This window comes from Sciurus carolinensis, chromosome 13 (genome assembly GCF_902686445.1).
Source record: "Sciurus carolinensis chromosome 13, mSciCar1.2, whole genome shotgun sequence".
Lineage (NCBI taxonomy): Eukaryota > Metazoa > Chordata > Mammalia > Rodentia > Sciuridae > Sciurus > Sciurus carolinensis.
In genome coordinates this window covers 73,869,948-73,886,643 of record NC_062225.1, presented here as the reverse complement: position 1 = coordinate 73,886,643, position 16,696 = coordinate 73,869,948, and the positions used below count along the sequence as shown (strand labels likewise).

Sequence of the window (16,696 nt, the reverse complement as noted above, 5' to 3'; positions counted from 1 at the left end):
TACTTTCTTCCACTTTGCTCTTTTCACCTATGGTGTTCCTGGGGACCAGTCTATTGTAGTAAAAGAAGTATTTGTTACTTCCTTCTCACCTGGCCCTCTGTGTCTGTGCCATAATTTGTTCAAATAGCTCTCTGTTGATCATCATCGGGATATTTCTGTTTTTGTTTATGATTATAGACATTGCTACAATAAATAGATTCATCTTTTCATGTTTTTGCCAGTGAATTCTTGGGATGGTTCCCTAGAAGTAGGATTGCAGGATCAAAGGGAAAATGCCTGTGTAATTATTTAGATTATTGCTGCACAGAGGTGACACCATACATTTTGCTTTTCCACCAGCGATTTGATATCTTGGACTCTTCAATGACAGATATTATCTTCCCTTTTGAATGACCATTAAAACCTGGGTAACAAAATGATTTTTATTCCCACTTACTGATAAGGAATGCATGGGATAAAAAAAAATTAAAATTTTAATTAAAATTCTGGCTCTTGCTCTCAGCCATCAGTTCTTGCTGGCAATATTTCCCCCTGTCTTTTAGTCGGCTTTTTCTAATCTTTGCAGGTTTAGAAACCAAGTAGCATACTTTAGTTCATCTCCTCAACAAGAATCAATAGGCTCATGCTCTCCCTCCCACTTCCTGGCTCAGGGCTGGATTTTGAGCATGAGGCCTCTGGGTAGATGCAGTTGGGGAAGTGAGACTGAGTTCTCCAGATAGTCTCCAGTCCCCAAGCCCTTGGCCCCACATTGTAGGCTTCCTTTAGCCCAGAGGGGCTTCAAGAGATACATTTTCTCCAGAAAAGCTGCCCAACTGTTTTTCAAAGTCATCAAGGCCAAGAACTTATCTCATTTTTCTTTTCCTCTCTCCATGACCCATCTGCAGATGAGGAGGGCTTAGAAGAGGGCACCTCAGAATCCTCTTACCTGGATTTGCCCAAGCAAATTTCAGCAAAAACTACCAGAAAGATCCTGATGCTCCTGTGTGATGAGTCGGTGAGGACATCCAGGACTGCTTCCAAGTCCTACTGGGCTCCATGCAGCCTGGGGTCAGGAGTGGCTGCCCTCCCCTGGCCATGCCCTTAGAGTGGGCCTGAGGAGTGGAGGTGGGGTCGGCCCTGGACTTGGGGACCAGTTTGCAGAGAGCCTGTGCTTCTGAGCTGGCCCAGCAAGGTGTAGTCCAGGCGAGCTAGGAGCTCCTGCTAACTGAAATCAGTGCTTGCCTTGAGCATCAGTCTCACCTCCATGAACCCACCTACCAGGTGCTGTGGCTGCACTAGCTGTGGCCTTCATCTAGGGGTTCAGTTTGCAGTTACTCTGGGTGATTGCATGGTTCATCTGGAAATCAGTTTGCGACCAAACATTATCAATATTAGGTTTCAATTCTGAGGTGGGTGAAGGATGGATGGCAGCCTCAGTTCACTTGGGATGGCTCAGGCAGTTTTCCTTGGTGCAGGGCCATTGAGGGTGGCTTCTGCTGAAGGAGGTGGCTGGCAAGTCCTCCCTCTCTATACACAGGCTTGACACCTTCCACTATGTGTCTCGGCTCCCAGCAGGTGCTAGTCTCATGCTCTCCCTGATCCACTTCATAGGCTCTGTGTTCTGACAGGGCCCATCCACCTTCCTCCATGCCCTCATCTGCTCAGTGGAGGCCTACTGCTGGGTTCTGTAGCTATTTGGGGAATATGAGTGAAGTGGGTACCTATGACGGTCAGGTTTAGACTGCTGTGGAGACTCAGGTGTTTTCCTGGTGGCTTGTGGGCAAGGCGAATGAGCACCTTTCTGAGGTAGAGGGCAGTCTATAACCATGATGAAGACTGGCTTTATTCCTGGCCTTGCTCCCTGGGAGTGGCTCTTAGGCATTCCTAGATGGCCTTCATCTGGGGACCTTGCTGCCCAGAGTCCCAGTCATGTGGCTTCCACTCTGTGGAGTTGTCCTTAGAGAGTTAGACAGAAGGTGGCTGCAGACCCTGTGCCTCATTCCTGAAGCCTGTCTCTAACTGGTGATGCCTTCCTCCTCCTCCTCAGGGCTTCCTCATAGAGAGCAAGCTGTTGAGCATTCTCCTTCCCCTGGAGAAGAACGAATGCTATCTGCTGAGGTTGGACGCCATCTTCTCAGTGAGTCCCACTGGGCCGTGAGTGCCACATCGGGGTGCCAGGGGATGATGCCTGCCTCATTCTAAGATAGCCCCTCTGTCTTTCCAGTATTGCCTCAGCCCTGAGACTAGACGAAGGTCTCATGGGGGCTTCCCTGGCTCTCTGCACAACCTTCCCTTCACTTGCTCTCTGCACAGCAAACTGTCCTCAGCACCATTTAGATGTCTCCCATCCCTGACCTTCTTCTGCTGGTTTCACTTTCATGGCCAGGCTCTCAGGTCCTAGGTTCTCCCCGACACCCCCAAACTCAGGTATGTGTTTGGTGCCCCCTTAGCTCTCTTGCACTTACCAGACGTGGAGCCATGCCTCACTCTGAGCTTTGTTTCTCCATTCTGATGTCCCCAAATTCATAGTAGCTTCTCAGTGTTGGACCAGTGTCCTCTACTCTGGGCCACAGCAGGCTCCAGGGATGCTCAGTGGAGCAGCAGTGTCTCCTCTGAGGAGCTGCGAGTCAGCCTCCCAAGCCTGTGGTCTCTTTGATGGTGTCTGAGCAGCAACCTGTCTGCCCCTCCCCCAGGCCCTTGGAATCGAAAGTGAGGAAGACTTGTACAAACTGGTGAAGTTCTTCCTAGAATACCGAGCCCATCATTTATCTGCCAGCCAGGTAAGGTGAGGTACAACTGAAAGGGCATTTCAGTTCTCCTGGAAGCCCACAGAGGGCATTGCTGCATTTGAATAATACTTCTGGGGCAATCTGGGGTGTTTATGCCAGGAATAGCTAATGTCATTTTCCTTATTATTATTTTATTTGCAAAGGGAAGAGTGACTGGGGGAGAGACGCTCTTCCCATATTGAGGTCCACAGGATCTGTCCCTGGGCCTTCCTGCAAAGCTTGGCCTCAACCACTATAAGATCAGAGCCACCAAAAACCATTAACACTTTCCTGAAAAGCCAGGATCATTTGTAATGCTATACACATCTCTGTTTAACTGATTTCAGTAAGAGAACCAAATATCAACTATTCTGAAGAAGTCATCATGTTAAAAAATATGAATTTTTAATTCAAAAGTTAAAATTTTTGATTAAGTGGTAGAGTACTTGCCTAACATGCATGAGGCCCTGAGTTTGATCCCCAGTACCCCAAAAAAGAAAAAATAATGAAATAAAAAATTTGAGTGTGAGTGACCTGCCAGGTCTCCAAAAAGAATTGGTAAAGTGGACAAAAAATCTAGACATTTGGTAACAGTGATGACTGATGTGTTGGAAATGGGCACATTATAAGTTGTTGGTAGGAGTGCAAATTGTCACCTCCAAGTAAGGACGATTTGACAGTATTAATTACAAAACTCTATACACTTTGCAAAGATTCTTCTAGAATTTTATTCTATAGATATATCTCAATACAGTTGAAATGATGTGTTTATTATAGCTTATTCATTGCAATGTATTGTTTGAGGCAACAGAAAGTTGGAAACAACCTCCATGTCTGAGGAATTTATTTAATAATATATTTGTGCCTATACAATGGGATACTGTGTAAATTTAAAAAAAATGAAAACAAAGAACAAGGAGATTCTTTATATGTCTATGCAAAAATGTAAGCAAAAAGTAGCAATTTATAAAACAACATGTATCAAGTAGTATCATTTATGTAAAAATAGGAAGGAAAAGTATTTTATGTATGTATTTACATATCTATTTGCTTATATATACATATTGTATCTTTGGAAGGGTCCATAACTAGCATGATAACATTAATTTGCCTATAAGATGTAGATTGAATGAACTGTGAGACAGGATTCTTAAATTTAAAAATGTAAACAATTGACTGTGTTATGATTCAAAATGACTTTTTTATAACATGTCAGCTTTATGCATATCAATATGATGAACACCTGTGGACCCAGATTTAGAAACAGAACGTTGTCATTGTTTTGAAGGCCCCCCCATGCCTCTACCTGTCCATCCCCCTCTTTTTCCATCTTTCTCCTGTTTCTGTCCTTGTGCAAATGTCTTTTGTAACTTTCTATAAACTCTGCTCCATTTTCGGCTCTTCCTGTTTCTCTTCACACACTGGTGCTCGTATATCCCCAACCCACTGTCTCCCATGTACCCTTCTCCAGATCAGCCCCTGGACTCAAGCAAACCTGGAGCGATCGAGCTTGATGTCAGCTTTGGAGAGAATGAGCTTGATGTCAACGTCAGGGTTTGAGAAGAGCTTGATGTCCGATTGGGATCTGGAGCAGGAGCAGGAGGCAGAGTCTCTGCTGGAGGGGGAGGAGGAGAGCTCTGTGGGCGGAGAGCAGGAAGAGGAGGAGGCCCCGCCTTCTCCCAAGCTTATCCACCCCAACGAGGTCCTGAAGGTCCTGGAGGCCTTTGTCATGGGTCTGAGGAAGCCCAGGTGCGCATGGCCCAGGGCTTGCCCTAGACTGGGAGGTGTTGGGACTGGGAGCCAAGCAGGGGCTAGTGAGTGAAGAGGCTGCTGGGCAGTCAGCAGAGAATCGGGGTGTAGCGCTGATTGATGCTTTCCCCATTCCCCATTGGTTTCACCAAACGTTTTTGGAGGTCTGCCATGCTTCCGCAAAATGGGGATGAGTCCTTAAGGTCAAATGATATCAAAGCCTATGTGATGTGTGGCATTGTTCAGAGGAGGAAGTGGCCATCTCCATTTAGCCTGTCAGAGAGAGTTTGGGGAGGAGATGGCACTGGAGCTGGTGGGCAAAATAGGGTAAGGGCTTCTCAGGACATAATAGCACAGGGGAAGGCCTGGTGCACTCAGGAGTCACGACTGGAGGGAAGGCTGCAGTGTCCCGGCTCCCGGAGTAGGACCAGTGAGCAGGGAGCCAGGTCAGGTCTTGGAGAGCCTCGCCCCGTGTGCCGACAATCTTTGTCTTTGTCCTGGTGACTGGAGCCGGGAGAGGATATGAAGCAGGTGGGGAGCCGTAATTTGACTTGCAAGTTTAGAAAGATCCCTTGATAGCAGGGATGAAGGGGGGATATGGAGAGGCTTGTCTGGGTGGGAGGGGATACCATTCTGGATTAAGGACATTACTGAGGGGATGGAAGAAGGTGCCAGAGTTCAAGAGCTGACATGGATGCATTTATGGAAAAAGGGGAGGCATAATAATAGGCTGGAAATCCAGTGAGGCGAACAAAGAGAGGTGGGTGAAATTCCAACCATACATTCCCGAAGGTGACAACCGCCCCGTCAGGAACTTGGAAGCAGGTGAACTTTCTGAGAGTCTGCCATAATCTAATAGACTCCGACAGCTGGCTAGGAAGGTGGCAGGTGGAAAATGCAGGATATCTGTGACTGACTTCAGGCTGAGACTGGCACTGCTTGGGGGCCTTGGGTGTCAGGGGGAGATCATGGCACTAGTGCTCTTGACCTTCAGGAACTTCCGGGCACCAGTGAGAATGACAAAGTCTAAGCGAGATAACTCAAAGGACTCTGAATATTGGAAGGCCCTGGCTACGGTTATCCCTTCCTCCACGCAGAACCTCTGGGATGCTCTCTACACAGCCTTGGAAAAATACCAGTAAGTGTGTGTGTGATGACCCAGGAGGAGGAGGGAGCAGGGCAGGTCTGTGGGGAAGACCTGCTCTGAGTGGCCACACCCCAGGTCACACAGTCTTAAATAGAAAAGCTGTCTGCGTTGGGTGGGTGGTGGTGTTGGGGGCATTGGTTGGTCCATCCCTGTTCTGTCGCTAGCCTGGGTGGAAGGTGAGGCTTCTGGAGTCTTCCTCTGCCTCCAGCCAGAACAGACACAGAGGTCCTGGTCCTCACTTGGATGAGGATGGAGGATTCAGTGGGCCTCTAACCTATTTTCCCACCCAAAGCCTCGTCCTGACCCAGAGGGCCAAGCTGCTGACGGAAAACAATTCTCTGGAGCAGCAGAACTCGGAGCTCCAACTGCTGCTGCAGCAGTATCTCCACTCCAAGGTGGGTGGGCAGGAGCATGGGGCCACGGTTGAAGGAGGGTGAGGGGTCCCTTCCCAGGGTCAGGTGGTTTAGATGGGATGCAGAGCAACAGTAGCACCTCAGGTGGAGACAATGACAAAGCAGTGGATGCTGCCAACCAGGTTGTGACCATGTCCCTTTGGTGCTTGTGGTCTTGGTACCAGCCTGTTAGGACCATGTTTTGCAAAGCCAGCTTCCCAGCTTAGAGTCCCCCTGTGCACTTTTTCTCACTTCTAACAACCCTTTGTGAGGCAGAAACTGTCCTCCCCACTTCACAAAAGGCCACAAAACCTGGAGACTTGGGGAGGCACCCAGGGACCAGGGCCGTTTCCACTCTGCCAGCTTGGCTTCCTTGGCCTGTGATATGACTGGTAGGTGTCCTCATGGGGAGAGGAGTCTGTGTTGAGCAGATAGCTCTGCCAGCGTGTGCCTCCTCCAGCAGTAGTCATGGCCACCTCCCCTTGGCCTGGCCAGAGGAGAGAGGGAAACGTCCTTCTGCAGTGGTCCTGTGCTCTCCTCTGCTGTCCTTCACGCGGTGCTGAGCCTGTGGCCCAGAGGGTCATGGTGGTCATCAGCTACACACATGTGAGGCAGCTGAGACCAGCCCCAAACGCAAGATGCGTGACCTGGGCATGGTCTCAAGTCCCAGGCCACACCGGAAAGGCAGATGGCATCATGGTGGCCTCTTGGCCTGTGACAGGACTTGGACATTTGGGGACCTTATGGCCCTTGTTTCCATGGACACTGTGTACAAGAGGATCAGGAGGAGGGATGGGCAGGGGCAGCGGTGCCATGGCAAGTGAAGAGGGGAGGTGGTTTTGAAGGCATGGATGGGGGCAGGCGAGGAGCGCGTGGAGCAGCAAGCCCCGGCAGCCTTCAGCTCTGTGTGTGCCTTGCTTTGGAGAGGAAGAGCTTGCAGGGATTTGGAGACCTGTGGGAGCTAGCTACGCACTTGACCCCCAGAGGCCAAGAAGAAGGAGGGCCTGGGGGAAAGCAATGACCTTCACTTTCTTTTTCAGATAAACTCTGAACTGCAGATTCCTCCGACTCATGTGTTCCGGGTACCCACAAAATAGAGGTGGACCTCAAAGGGCTGTCGCGTCCTAGCTGGCACTGGGCTGGTGCTGGAGCTGGCACTTACTATCTAGTGATCTGGGTCCACTCTAGATTTTTCAGAGCTGTCTCACAGGCCTGCCAGTATAAGTCAACAAGAGCAGTTACCCGTTTCCTGTAGTTCTGATTAAAGTCTTTTGAACACTGTGGCTGACTGTTTAAAGAGACCAGGTCTGGGCTCAGGTCCTGTTGTGTGACCAGACTGAGGCCAGTGGCATGGGTCACCTTCTTACTTCTGGGGGCAGCTGCCTTCCATGGGTGGAGGCTGGAACTCTGGGGCCCTTATGGAATCATGAGCCTTCATATTGTCCCCAGGCCTGGAAAACATTTTCTGTGCTTTGGGGGCCCTGGGTGCATCGTGGTGTGCCTTCTGGGCTGTGGTGGGCGGCTCCTCCTGTGGGCAGCCTGAGCATGCAGCCCTGTATCTGAGGCTCATCTTGAGCCCTGGACCATGAGAGGCCACCATAAGGGAAGAGTTTGCCAACCCAGCGTGTCTGCTGACCTGTGCCCCACTGTGGTGGCTTTCCTCTCACTGTATGAACAGACTTTTCAGCTCAGTGTTTGATTTATTTATTAAGAGAAAAATCACACTCAGGAAAGAAAAACAGCCAAGAGAAACCCAGTCGCAGGCAGGGCAGCATTTTAAGCACAAACCCCTGGCAGCAGCTGCTGGCGGGACAGGAGTGCCTCAAGGGTGGGGCCGTGGGGACATGGGCTCAGCTCAGTGCTCCTGTCTGGGCTTGTGAGCACCGCCTGGGCAGAGGGACCTGGGAAGTGTTAGGAGCCCATCCACCTGGGTTGGGCACCCGTTGACAGGCGGCTGCCTGAGAAGGGTCAGGAGCCAAGTGGAGCGTGGGCGGACGCAGCAGCTGCCCTGGGACTTTCTGGGGCAGGATTGGCTCACGGGCACGGTGGCCATGCCCTTTTGCTCCTTTGTTCTTTGCAGAGCCCTGGGCACTGGTCTGCATTCCTTGGTTAATCTCATTGAAGTTCTAATCCTGGGCTCAGAAATCCAGGGGAGGGTTTGGGGCAGCTTCCTGTGGAGCAGGGCTTGAAGGAGGGAGGGTGGGACCCAGCAGGTGGGGCAAGAGGGACCTGCTCCAGGTCCCCATCTCTTCCCATGCTCCCCTGTCCCCAGGCAGGATCTGAGGGGCAGGACTGGGCAAGCAGCGGTCTGGGCAGTGTGGATGGCAGCAGCCAGGCAGGCAGAGGGCCTGGCCCAAGGCTCCAAGGGTGGACGTGGGGCTGCTCAGGCTCTCCAGGGACTGTGGGAAAGAGTCCAGGCTGCAGGAAGGGAAAAGGCAGCAGGCCCTGGAGAGGTGCGGAGGGACGGGGCAGAGGCTCATGCCCCTAGCAGCTTCTTGACCATGTAGCCGGGGAGGCTGTAGAGGAAGAGGGCCAGCATGAGCAGCCCCAGCAGCGCCAGCACTACCTTGATGATGAGCCACTTGTACCGCGTGCAGATGAGGTACTTGATGGACTTGAGCGGGTTGAGGAACCAGACGAAGGCCGTGTCGGGCCGGCTGGGGGAGCGGAGGAGCCACCGGTCAGGCCGTGGCACAAGTGGCTCCCACAGGGCACCCGTCCCTCTCCCTCTCCAGACCCAAGCGGCCCTGAAGCACACTCAGCCCCACAGACTGGGCAGTGGGTGTTGGGCCGGGCGTAGCCTGTTTCTGAGCAGCAGATTTGCTGCTTGCAGAGCCTCGCCCTCCCCGCGGGGCCTTCGTGCTCCTCCCAAAGCCTCCATGGAGCCTTCTGGCTGGGGGCACGCTCCTGGCCTCGGCCTTAACACTTGCAGTGAGGGTGCTGCCTGTGGCGGTGGCCTTGGCCCTGCGGGCCTGTACTCAGCCACATGTCACACAGGGTCGTGTCGCCCCACGTCCTCAGGGGACTGTGTTTCGCTACCTCTTCCTTCGTGATGAGTACAGATTTATGTCCCACCAGACCTGGCCCAACAGGGCCCGCTGCCCTCGCTGACCTGCTCTACCTTCTCTACTGTGCCCTCTGTGGAGAAGAAACGCTCTCGCCAAGAGGCACTCGCTGAGCTCACCAAAACAACGGGTTTCACAAGAGGTCCGGATTTCAAGTTAAAGTACTGAATATGCCTGTTCAACCTACTGCCCACCGACTCCCGGAGCATGTGGGCTTCACCCCGAGAGTGAGCTCAGGATAAGTGGGACAGTAAAGTAGGGACTTGGGCACAGGGCGCCTAGAGTTGAAGCCTCCATTTCTTTATGGATAGTAGTCATGGCTGGTTCCTGGAGTTGGTGAAGCGGTGACGTGAGGGTGCATGTGAAGCTCTGAGCCCACGGCGGGGCGGTGCTAGGTGCTGGTTGCTGAATGTCTGAATGGACGGAACTATGGTTCCACAGGGCAGAATCAGCACCACATGGGGACATCCAGATTTTTTTTTTTTTTTTTTTGGTACTGGGGATTGAACCCTGCAAGGCAAGCACTCTACTGACTGAGCTATCTCCCCTCCCTCCTTTCAGGTTCTTGATGGTAAATCCTAGCCAAACCTTTCCCCTTTCCCTGTCATTATCTCAAGTAGTGAAATTCAAGGACAGTCTGCGAGGAATGTGGCTGGGACAGGAGGTGCTGTGGTGTGAAATACACCAGTTTGGCAGTTTGGACAGCTAGGCTGGAGTCCCACCCAGCTCTGTCCTAATTTACTGGGTAACCTTGGGTGGGCTATTCACCTCTCTGGTCTAACATATGAAAATGTAAAGTAACCACTTCTAATTCTAAGAGTATAATTCTGTTTTGAAAGCTTGAAAGTTGTCATGCATGTTTGCGTGGACTTGGGTACATGCGTGTGTGTTTAAGCGTGTGTGTTGAGGGTATACACGTGTGCTGTGTGCATCCGTGTGTGTGTGTGTGTTCCATGTGACAGCAGCCCTTGGTCCAGAGGCAGAGGGGAGAAGTACCAGACCCAGGAGGCTGCGGGGCTCAGGCCCCAAGGATCTTCTTGGCCAGGTAGCCAGGCACAGAGTAGAGGAAGAGGGCGAGCAGGAGAAGCAGCAGCAGGAGCAGCAGCAGTTTGAGGAGTAGCCAGCGGTAGGTGTGCCACAGGAAGTAGCGGGCAGACTTGAGAGGGTTCAAGAACCAGATGAAGCTTGTATCGGGCCGGCTGGAGCATCAGGAAGAAAGGACGGGGGGCTGGGGTTGGGTGTGGTGAGGGGTCCCTGCTGAGGGGGAAGCCCACCTGGGCAGAGTATACGAGTTCTGGGACCCTCAAGGCTGGTTGAGGCCCAACACCATCACTGGAGCTGCTTGCTTTTGGCAAAATCTAGGAATTTCCTATAGCTCTGTGGATGGGAGAGGAACTGCTTCCTGGACCCATCCTTTGATTCAGAGGAAAGTGGAGGGATTCAGGAGTGAAGTGAGGGGCTCCCGCGCAAGAGGCTGTGACCCAGGAAGGAACAGAGCTTGCCTGGGGAGTGGGGGCAAGAAGACTGGAAGGTTCTGGTCCCTCCTTCCTGCTCTGCCCCCTAAAACCAGCACAGCTGGGGTCCAGGCAGGCAGGGCACTCACTTGGGTTTCTCTAGGGGGTCAGGTTCATTGCGGGCCAGGCCCACTGGATTCTTCTCAGCCTCCTCCGCTGTCAGCAAATGCAGCTCAGCCTCTACTTTGCCCTGAAGAGAACAGAAAGGTCCCAGGGCCTGGGCACCCAGCCTGGCCCAGCCTTGCACACCCCGAGCCAGAGGCGGTGCCCACCGTGAGCTCAAACTCGTCATTCTCATTGCGGGCCAGAAGTGGCCACCAGCCTTTGACCCGCTTCTGCTTGAAGATGGAGACCAGGGGCACGTCCACCTCCCCAGTGGCCATCTCCATGGTGCACTGCTTGGCTGTCTTTGCGCCCCGTGGGAACCGGTTCAGGTCCAGCTCGATGGCCCCTGTGGCAATCTCAGAGTCAGCTCTGGGCAAGTGTGACAGGGGCAGGGGGCTCTGGCAACCTGGGCACCTTGTTTGTCCCCACATTTTGCTCAGGCCCTCCTATAGCTTAGTGGGTATCGTCTGCCAACCACACCCCCGGGGGACATCCAATCGTCAAAGTCCTGCCAATCTCACCAGTTACAGATGCAGATTAGAATTTGGGGGGAACCTTGCTTTACAGAGACCCAGAGCAGTCTCCTAACCCCCTTAGGGAGCCTTGTTGATTTCTCCGTCAGCATTTGCTGCCTGCTTCTTGATGTGTCCAAAGCACCTTGTCTGCCTTGGTAATGACACTGGGGACATCTGCCCCATGCGTGGTTAGGTGGATTCTGGGGGGGCAGGAACCCGTCTGATACCTCTGGCTCTCACGGACTACGCAAGGGCTCACCTGCCCCTACCTCTCCCACCCGCCCCTCGTTCCAGGCCCCGCCCTGCCCCGCACCCAGGAAGTCGTCGGCTGAGAAGTGGTCGGCATCCCAGATCTGCAGGGTGAGCCGCGCGGGGATCTTGTACTCGGTCTCATCCCAGGAGAACATGGACTCCTTCTTGGAGATGACAATTTTCTCCTCAGCGGCCAGGTAGTCGAAGGGGAACAGGTATCGCCAGTTGAAGTTGCCCTCACCAGTGAGGGAGTGATAGTGGACGTCCGTGTCCTGCTTGTCCTCCTGCTGGCCCTTGAGCCACCTGCCAGGAGCCACATGCTCCAGACTTGTGGCCACACCCTGGGGGCCTCCCCCCACCCCACAGCCCCCTTTTCTTCTCTCTCAGGAAGGAGGAAGGCTTGCCAAGCTCAGGCCCCCTGGCACAGGGTCCTCTCACCCACCCCCGGACAAAAATGTCACTGGACTTCTCTCCAGTGAAGAAGTCGTCGTCCTCCAGGACCACCTCGTCCGTGTTCCACACGATGACCCGCAGCTCGTACCTGCACAGGAAGGAGGGCCGATTGGCTGCCTGGGGTGGGGGTTATCCCCGGGTTCAGGGTGGGGGCTGGAGATGGGCCAGTGAGTGAGGCCCTGAGGACTTGGGTTGGCTGTATTTGGGACAGCTAATGGAGGCCGGAGGGAGGCCTCGTCTTCTGGGGCCCAGGGGAGCCAGACCACCAGCTAGGCACACGCTGCCTCTGCTCAGGGGAGGGCCAGTCAGGCTGGAACGGGCGGCACACTCCTGGACGGGGTGGCTAAGGACAGGAGCAAAGAGAAGAGTGGCCAAAATGAGGCTGGGGAGTCAGGCGCAACCTCTGTGTGACTCCAGAGATCAGAGCGTCTCCAGTTTTAAGAGGAGTTTATGTTTAAGCCTGAAAGCCTGCAATGGAAACCCATGAACGCTGGCTTCCTTTATGTCCTTGTCCCCAAAGAGGATTTCCCCTTGAGATCTAATTGTAATTATAAATGAGGTAGTTATATTTCAAGAGCGAGGCTGAGTCATCACTAAAAATGATGGGAATGTGGCTCTGTGGAATTGCAGGAACACAGCAAGGACTGCAGTCCAGGGTGACCTGTTGGGTTGGGTTGCCCTCTTGTGGTTGGATCTGGAATAGCATGCCCATCGCCTCAGGCCTGGAGGATATTTATTCCTGGCAGAACCGGTTGCTTAATTTGCTGGGGCCGGCACAGAATGGAAATGCAGGGCCCTTTGCTAAAAAAAAAAAAAAAAAAAATCTTCAAAAAATCAAGATGGCAACATTGGACAGGTAAAGAAGAAGGGGAGCCCCTGAGTGTGGGGCTCTGTACAGTTTCATGTAACCAGGAAACTGACCTGAATCTAGGCCACTGAGGGTATCAGAGGCGGGCAGTGGCTCAGCCCTGCCATTTTATAAAGGGGAAATTTGAGGACCAGGGTAGCAAAGTGACCTGGCTTCTGACTCAGAGCTTTCTCCACGTCACTTCCTCCTGCAAGGGTGCAGTCAGGTTCTGTCCCCCACACATGCGTGTGCACACGTGAGCATGCGCACATCGGGTGCCACAGGAGCGTGTGCATGGGTGGGCCAGTAGGAGTGTGTCTACGAGTGGCTCATCTTCGCAGGGATGGGTGTGGGCTGGGGTGTTGCCGTGTGGCTCATCTCCCTCATGGCAGAGTAGAGGGTGTTCCCCTGTCCCAACAAATAGGGACCTACCCAAAGCAGTCCCCACAACTCATAGGTCAGTCCATTTCTCCCTCCGGAGGTCTGGCCACACCTGAGGCCCAGGGAATGGGGTCGGACCAAGGCCATCTGGGCCTGTGCTTCCTGCCAGAAGGACTGGTCACAGTGGGAAGTGGGGAGGGGAGTAGTTTGGGCTCCAGGAAGCTCACTTCTTGGGCTTCCTGGGGGAGATGTCCAGAGGCGTCCCAGGGGCTGGCATGTCCATGGGGAACATGTCCACCCACAGCTCCAGGCGGCCCTGAGGAACAGAAGGTCAAGGTAGATGTCTCAAGGACTTCTCCTCTGTCTGGGAAGGACAGTTTCCTCACCCGCCCAACCCATGTTCTGTCACCAGTTTCCACCTTTGGATGTCAGGAATTCCTGTGTTGTCACTGATAACCAATCACAGCTGCTGAGGGAGACAAGTCTGGTCTCCACTTGCAGATAATCCTCATTCAGAGCAAAGACACTTGCCATTCAAGTTGGCCTTGGTGGGCAGGTGCCTGCCAGGTTTTTGGGAGTGCAGCCAATAGCATGAGGTCCCTTTTCTACCTCCATGTACCCATGTTGATATTCACTGATCCTAAATACCCAGGAACCCCCCATCCTGGCTAGGAAAGTATCACCTGCTCTATTCCCGGCTTGTCGGGGTTCAGCAGTGGCCTGGTCTCCACGTGTTCTGGCACCAGGCGGCAGCCCACTCGGGGGATGTCCTCCCAATGCCTCAGGGCAGACAGGGCCACATGCTCATCCGTGGGCTTCCTCTGACCTGTGGGTGCCAGTGGCTCAACTGCACACGCGGCTCCCCAGAACCAAGGCACCTGTGCTGTGTCCAGGGCCTTAGCGCCATAAAGCCCTGAGCCGCCCCCCCCCCCCAGCTCCATTTTACTGTTGGGGAAACTGAGGCCCAGAGGTGACTTGCCCAAGATCTCAGCTCTCCACAGGACCCAGAGAGGTCTGTGTCCTTGGTGTCCCCTATTTGGGGAAGTTGAGCAGAGAGTCCTGCTGGGCTGTGAGAGGGAGCAGAGGGGAAAAGCCACTCTGTCCTAGCCCAAGGTGAGGCGAAGTTCCCCAGCAGGTGCCTGCCGATTCTCTGGAGGCACCTCAGGGGAGAGGAGTGAGGACAGCCCCGGGCTTGGGGCCAGAGGGATCTGTGCCCCTGTCCTCATGCTTCTAAAGTGCCACTTGACCTTGGGCAAGTCACCGCCCTCTGTCGGGCCTCAGTTTGCTCATCATCAGAATGGGGACAACCTCTCTAGCCTTCGGGGATGCAAGAAGGCCGGAGAAGGCAGTGTGGGGGAAAGCGGTGCAGGAGGGGTGGAGGCAGAGGCTGGGCAGCCAGCAGGGGTGCTGGGGTGGAGCAGAGGGTCCAACCCAGACTCAGATAGAGGACACCCCAGGCGAGGCTGCGGTACCCCTTACTGGAAGCCTGGGCTCCTCATGGCCTCTGAAGCCACCTCCAGGGGACCAGGAGGTGTGACCCAGAGGCTGTTACCGTTCTCATCCTCGATTTCAGAGGGCCCAGTGAAGACGCGGTTGGCCACCTTCACTCTCCCGGGGGGCCCAAAGTGGGGGCCGTCTACTTTGCCTTCTTTACAGAGGCGGGTCAGGATCTGGCTGGGCTTCATGGGGTCCCTCCAGATATTGTAGCCATGTCTGTGGGAGGGACACACAGGCTTGAGGAGCTCTGACAGGGACTAGGCCATCCCCAGGTGGCAGTTCACTACAATGGATTGTTTCCTCATGTCAACAGGTGGGCTTGCCCTGGACGCCAGGTCTCCCAAGATGCCATGGCTCCTGAAGCTGACCCCTCCCACCTCAGACTCTGGCCCAAGTCAGGGTTCCCCAAGCATTGCCTCACTGTGCCCACTCTTCTGGAACCTCAAAGGCTCCCCTGAGGAAACGTAACCAGAGAGGTTAAGGGGCTTGATTAGGGTCGCACGGCCTTTAACGGTCAAAGGCTGATTCAGGTCCCCAGAGGACTCTTCCTCTGCTCCTTTGCTATCTCACCCCTGCCCTAGGCCACTCTTTTCTCCTTGTCCTGACTTCTCTGTCCTGGAATCCCTTGTCCTCCTCTTGCCTTGGAATCTGAAGACCTGGCCCCTGAGGCTGTGCCCAGATCCTTAAGTGGAGAAGCGCTGTCCTGGGACAGAAACCATAATCTGTCTACATTCCCAAGTCACGGCCTCTGAACCTCGTTTTAGGGTCAAGTGCACAGGCCCCCCGCCCCGCACCCCGCCCCTCGCACGTGGAGTAGGTGCTCGCGATCCCACAGGTGGCGCGGTGCTTGCTGTAGAAGCGGTTCTCCAGGTCGATCTTGGTCTCCCCAATGAGGTCGTCAGTGCCCACGAGGTCCCAGTCGTACACAGCCACGGTCAGCATGGATTCCATGGGGAAGGAGGCCTCGATGTCAAAGGACCTGGCGGTGGGGTAGGAGGGGCGTCCAAGGCTGGGGTGCGCCAGGAGCAGGGCTGGGCTGGGAAGGCAGACCAGGGCAGGGCACTGGGCGACGGGTGCCTTACTTCCCAAAGACAGGGTTGAGCTGCTTGGAGATGTAGTTCTCCTTGTCGCGGATGTCGGTCTTGCCCAGCCGGATGGCAATGTAGGGGTCCGCTTTGCCGTTGATGTCCGCAGGGTGCAGGTCCGTGGCCTGGGGTGGGGAGGGTGCCGCCTGAGGAGGCTCCTGAGTGCCTCTGCCCTGCTCCCTGAGGGTCCCGTGATGACCAAGGCAGGGCAGCAGCACTGGACCAGTCAGGAGACTCGCTGTGTGACTAGGCAAGTCGCTGCCCCTCCCTGGGCCTTGACTTCCTCTTCTAGAAAAGAGGAAGACTAGACCAGGTGATCCCCAGGGTGCCTCCCAGCTCAGGGCTGTCAGTCTACAGCTGCTTCCATTCCTCCTGGGCAGGGGCCTTGCAGCGCGTGGGGTGCAAAGGGGTCTCACCCGGACCACATAGACTCGAACCAGCACGTTGATGGGGTCATTGCTCGGGATGCCCTGGAACATGCCGTAGGTGGGGTCGTAACCAGCTTCCCTGGACACATCCTCCGGGAGTGGCACTTTGTACACACAGAGGGAGCCCTGGGGAGAGGCAAGGGGGCCCAGGACAGGGGTTGGCCCAGATGTGGGCAGGGGTCGCACTCAGAACAGCTAACGGCTACTTGCTGCTGGACCGTGGCGATGGCTGGGGGTCTGGAAGGAGTGGCTAGGGGAGAGGTGAGGAGAGAACCGGAGGGGACGGGAGCCTCCAGGGCTGGGGAGCTCCAGGCCTGACCTTGAACCGACCCACAGTGCGCTCTTCCTCGGTGGCGCCGTCCTCGGAGTCCCCCGTCTTGCCCCGCAGCAGGTTGAACGTGTGCAGCCAGTCCTCGAAGTCATCGAACTCTGACTCCAGCTCCTTGGGGTACACCTGGCCCAGGCCAGGCCGTCAGGCCTGACGCCTGCCCCCGGCTCTCGGGCTGCCCCACCCGCTGC

General features: G+C 54.6%; 2 protein-coding genes across 4 annotated transcripts in view; one reads left to right on the top strand and one right to left on the bottom strand.

The window, feature by feature from the left end:
* The window catches only part of Drc1 (dynein regulatory complex subunit 1), a 48,353-nt gene extending 40,907 nt beyond the window's left edge, over positions 1–7,446 (top strand). Inside the window, exons 11-17 of the mRNA XM_047522846.1 lie at positions 885–994; positions 2,027–2,116; positions 2,673–2,759; positions 4,219–4,496; positions 5,491–5,634; positions 5,936–6,038; positions 7,076–7,446. Of these exons, the coding sequence (XP_047378802.1) occupies positions 885–994; positions 2,027–2,116; positions 2,673–2,759; positions 4,219–4,496; positions 5,491–5,634; positions 5,936–6,038; positions 7,076–7,132 (869 nt within the window). The 3' untranslated portion in view covers positions 7,133–7,446. The remainder of the gene's footprint in view (positions 1–884; positions 995–2,026; positions 2,117–2,672; positions 2,760–4,218; positions 4,497–5,490; positions 5,635–5,935; positions 6,039–7,075) is intronic.
* A 332-nt stretch (positions 7,447–7,778) lies between these two features.
* Positions 7,779–16,696, bottom strand: part of Otof (otoferlin) — an 86,572-nt gene continuing 77,654 nt past the window's right edge. For all 3 annotated transcript variants that reach the window (XM_047522547.1, XM_047522546.1, XM_047522548.1), the window contains 12 exons: positions 16,497–16,631; positions 16,166–16,303; positions 15,747–15,874; positions 15,473–15,643; positions 14,720–14,880; positions 13,851–13,993; positions 13,395–13,483; positions 11,929–12,027; positions 11,548–11,789; positions 10,887–11,065; positions 10,704–10,804; positions 7,779–8,692 (listed from right to left, as the gene is read on the bottom strand). In XM_047522547.1, the coding sequence (XP_047378503.1) occupies positions 8,512–8,692; positions 10,704–10,804; positions 10,887–11,065; positions 11,548–11,789; positions 11,929–12,027; positions 13,395–13,483; positions 13,851–13,993; positions 14,720–14,880; positions 15,473–15,643; positions 15,747–15,874; positions 16,166–16,303; positions 16,497–16,631 (1,767 nt within the window). In that variant the 3' untranslated portion in view covers positions 7,779–8,511. The remainder of the gene's footprint in view (positions 8,693–10,703; positions 10,805–10,886; positions 11,066–11,547; positions 11,790–11,928; positions 12,028–13,394; positions 13,484–13,850; positions 13,994–14,719; positions 14,881–15,472; positions 15,644–15,746; positions 15,875–16,165; positions 16,304–16,496; positions 16,632–16,696) is intronic.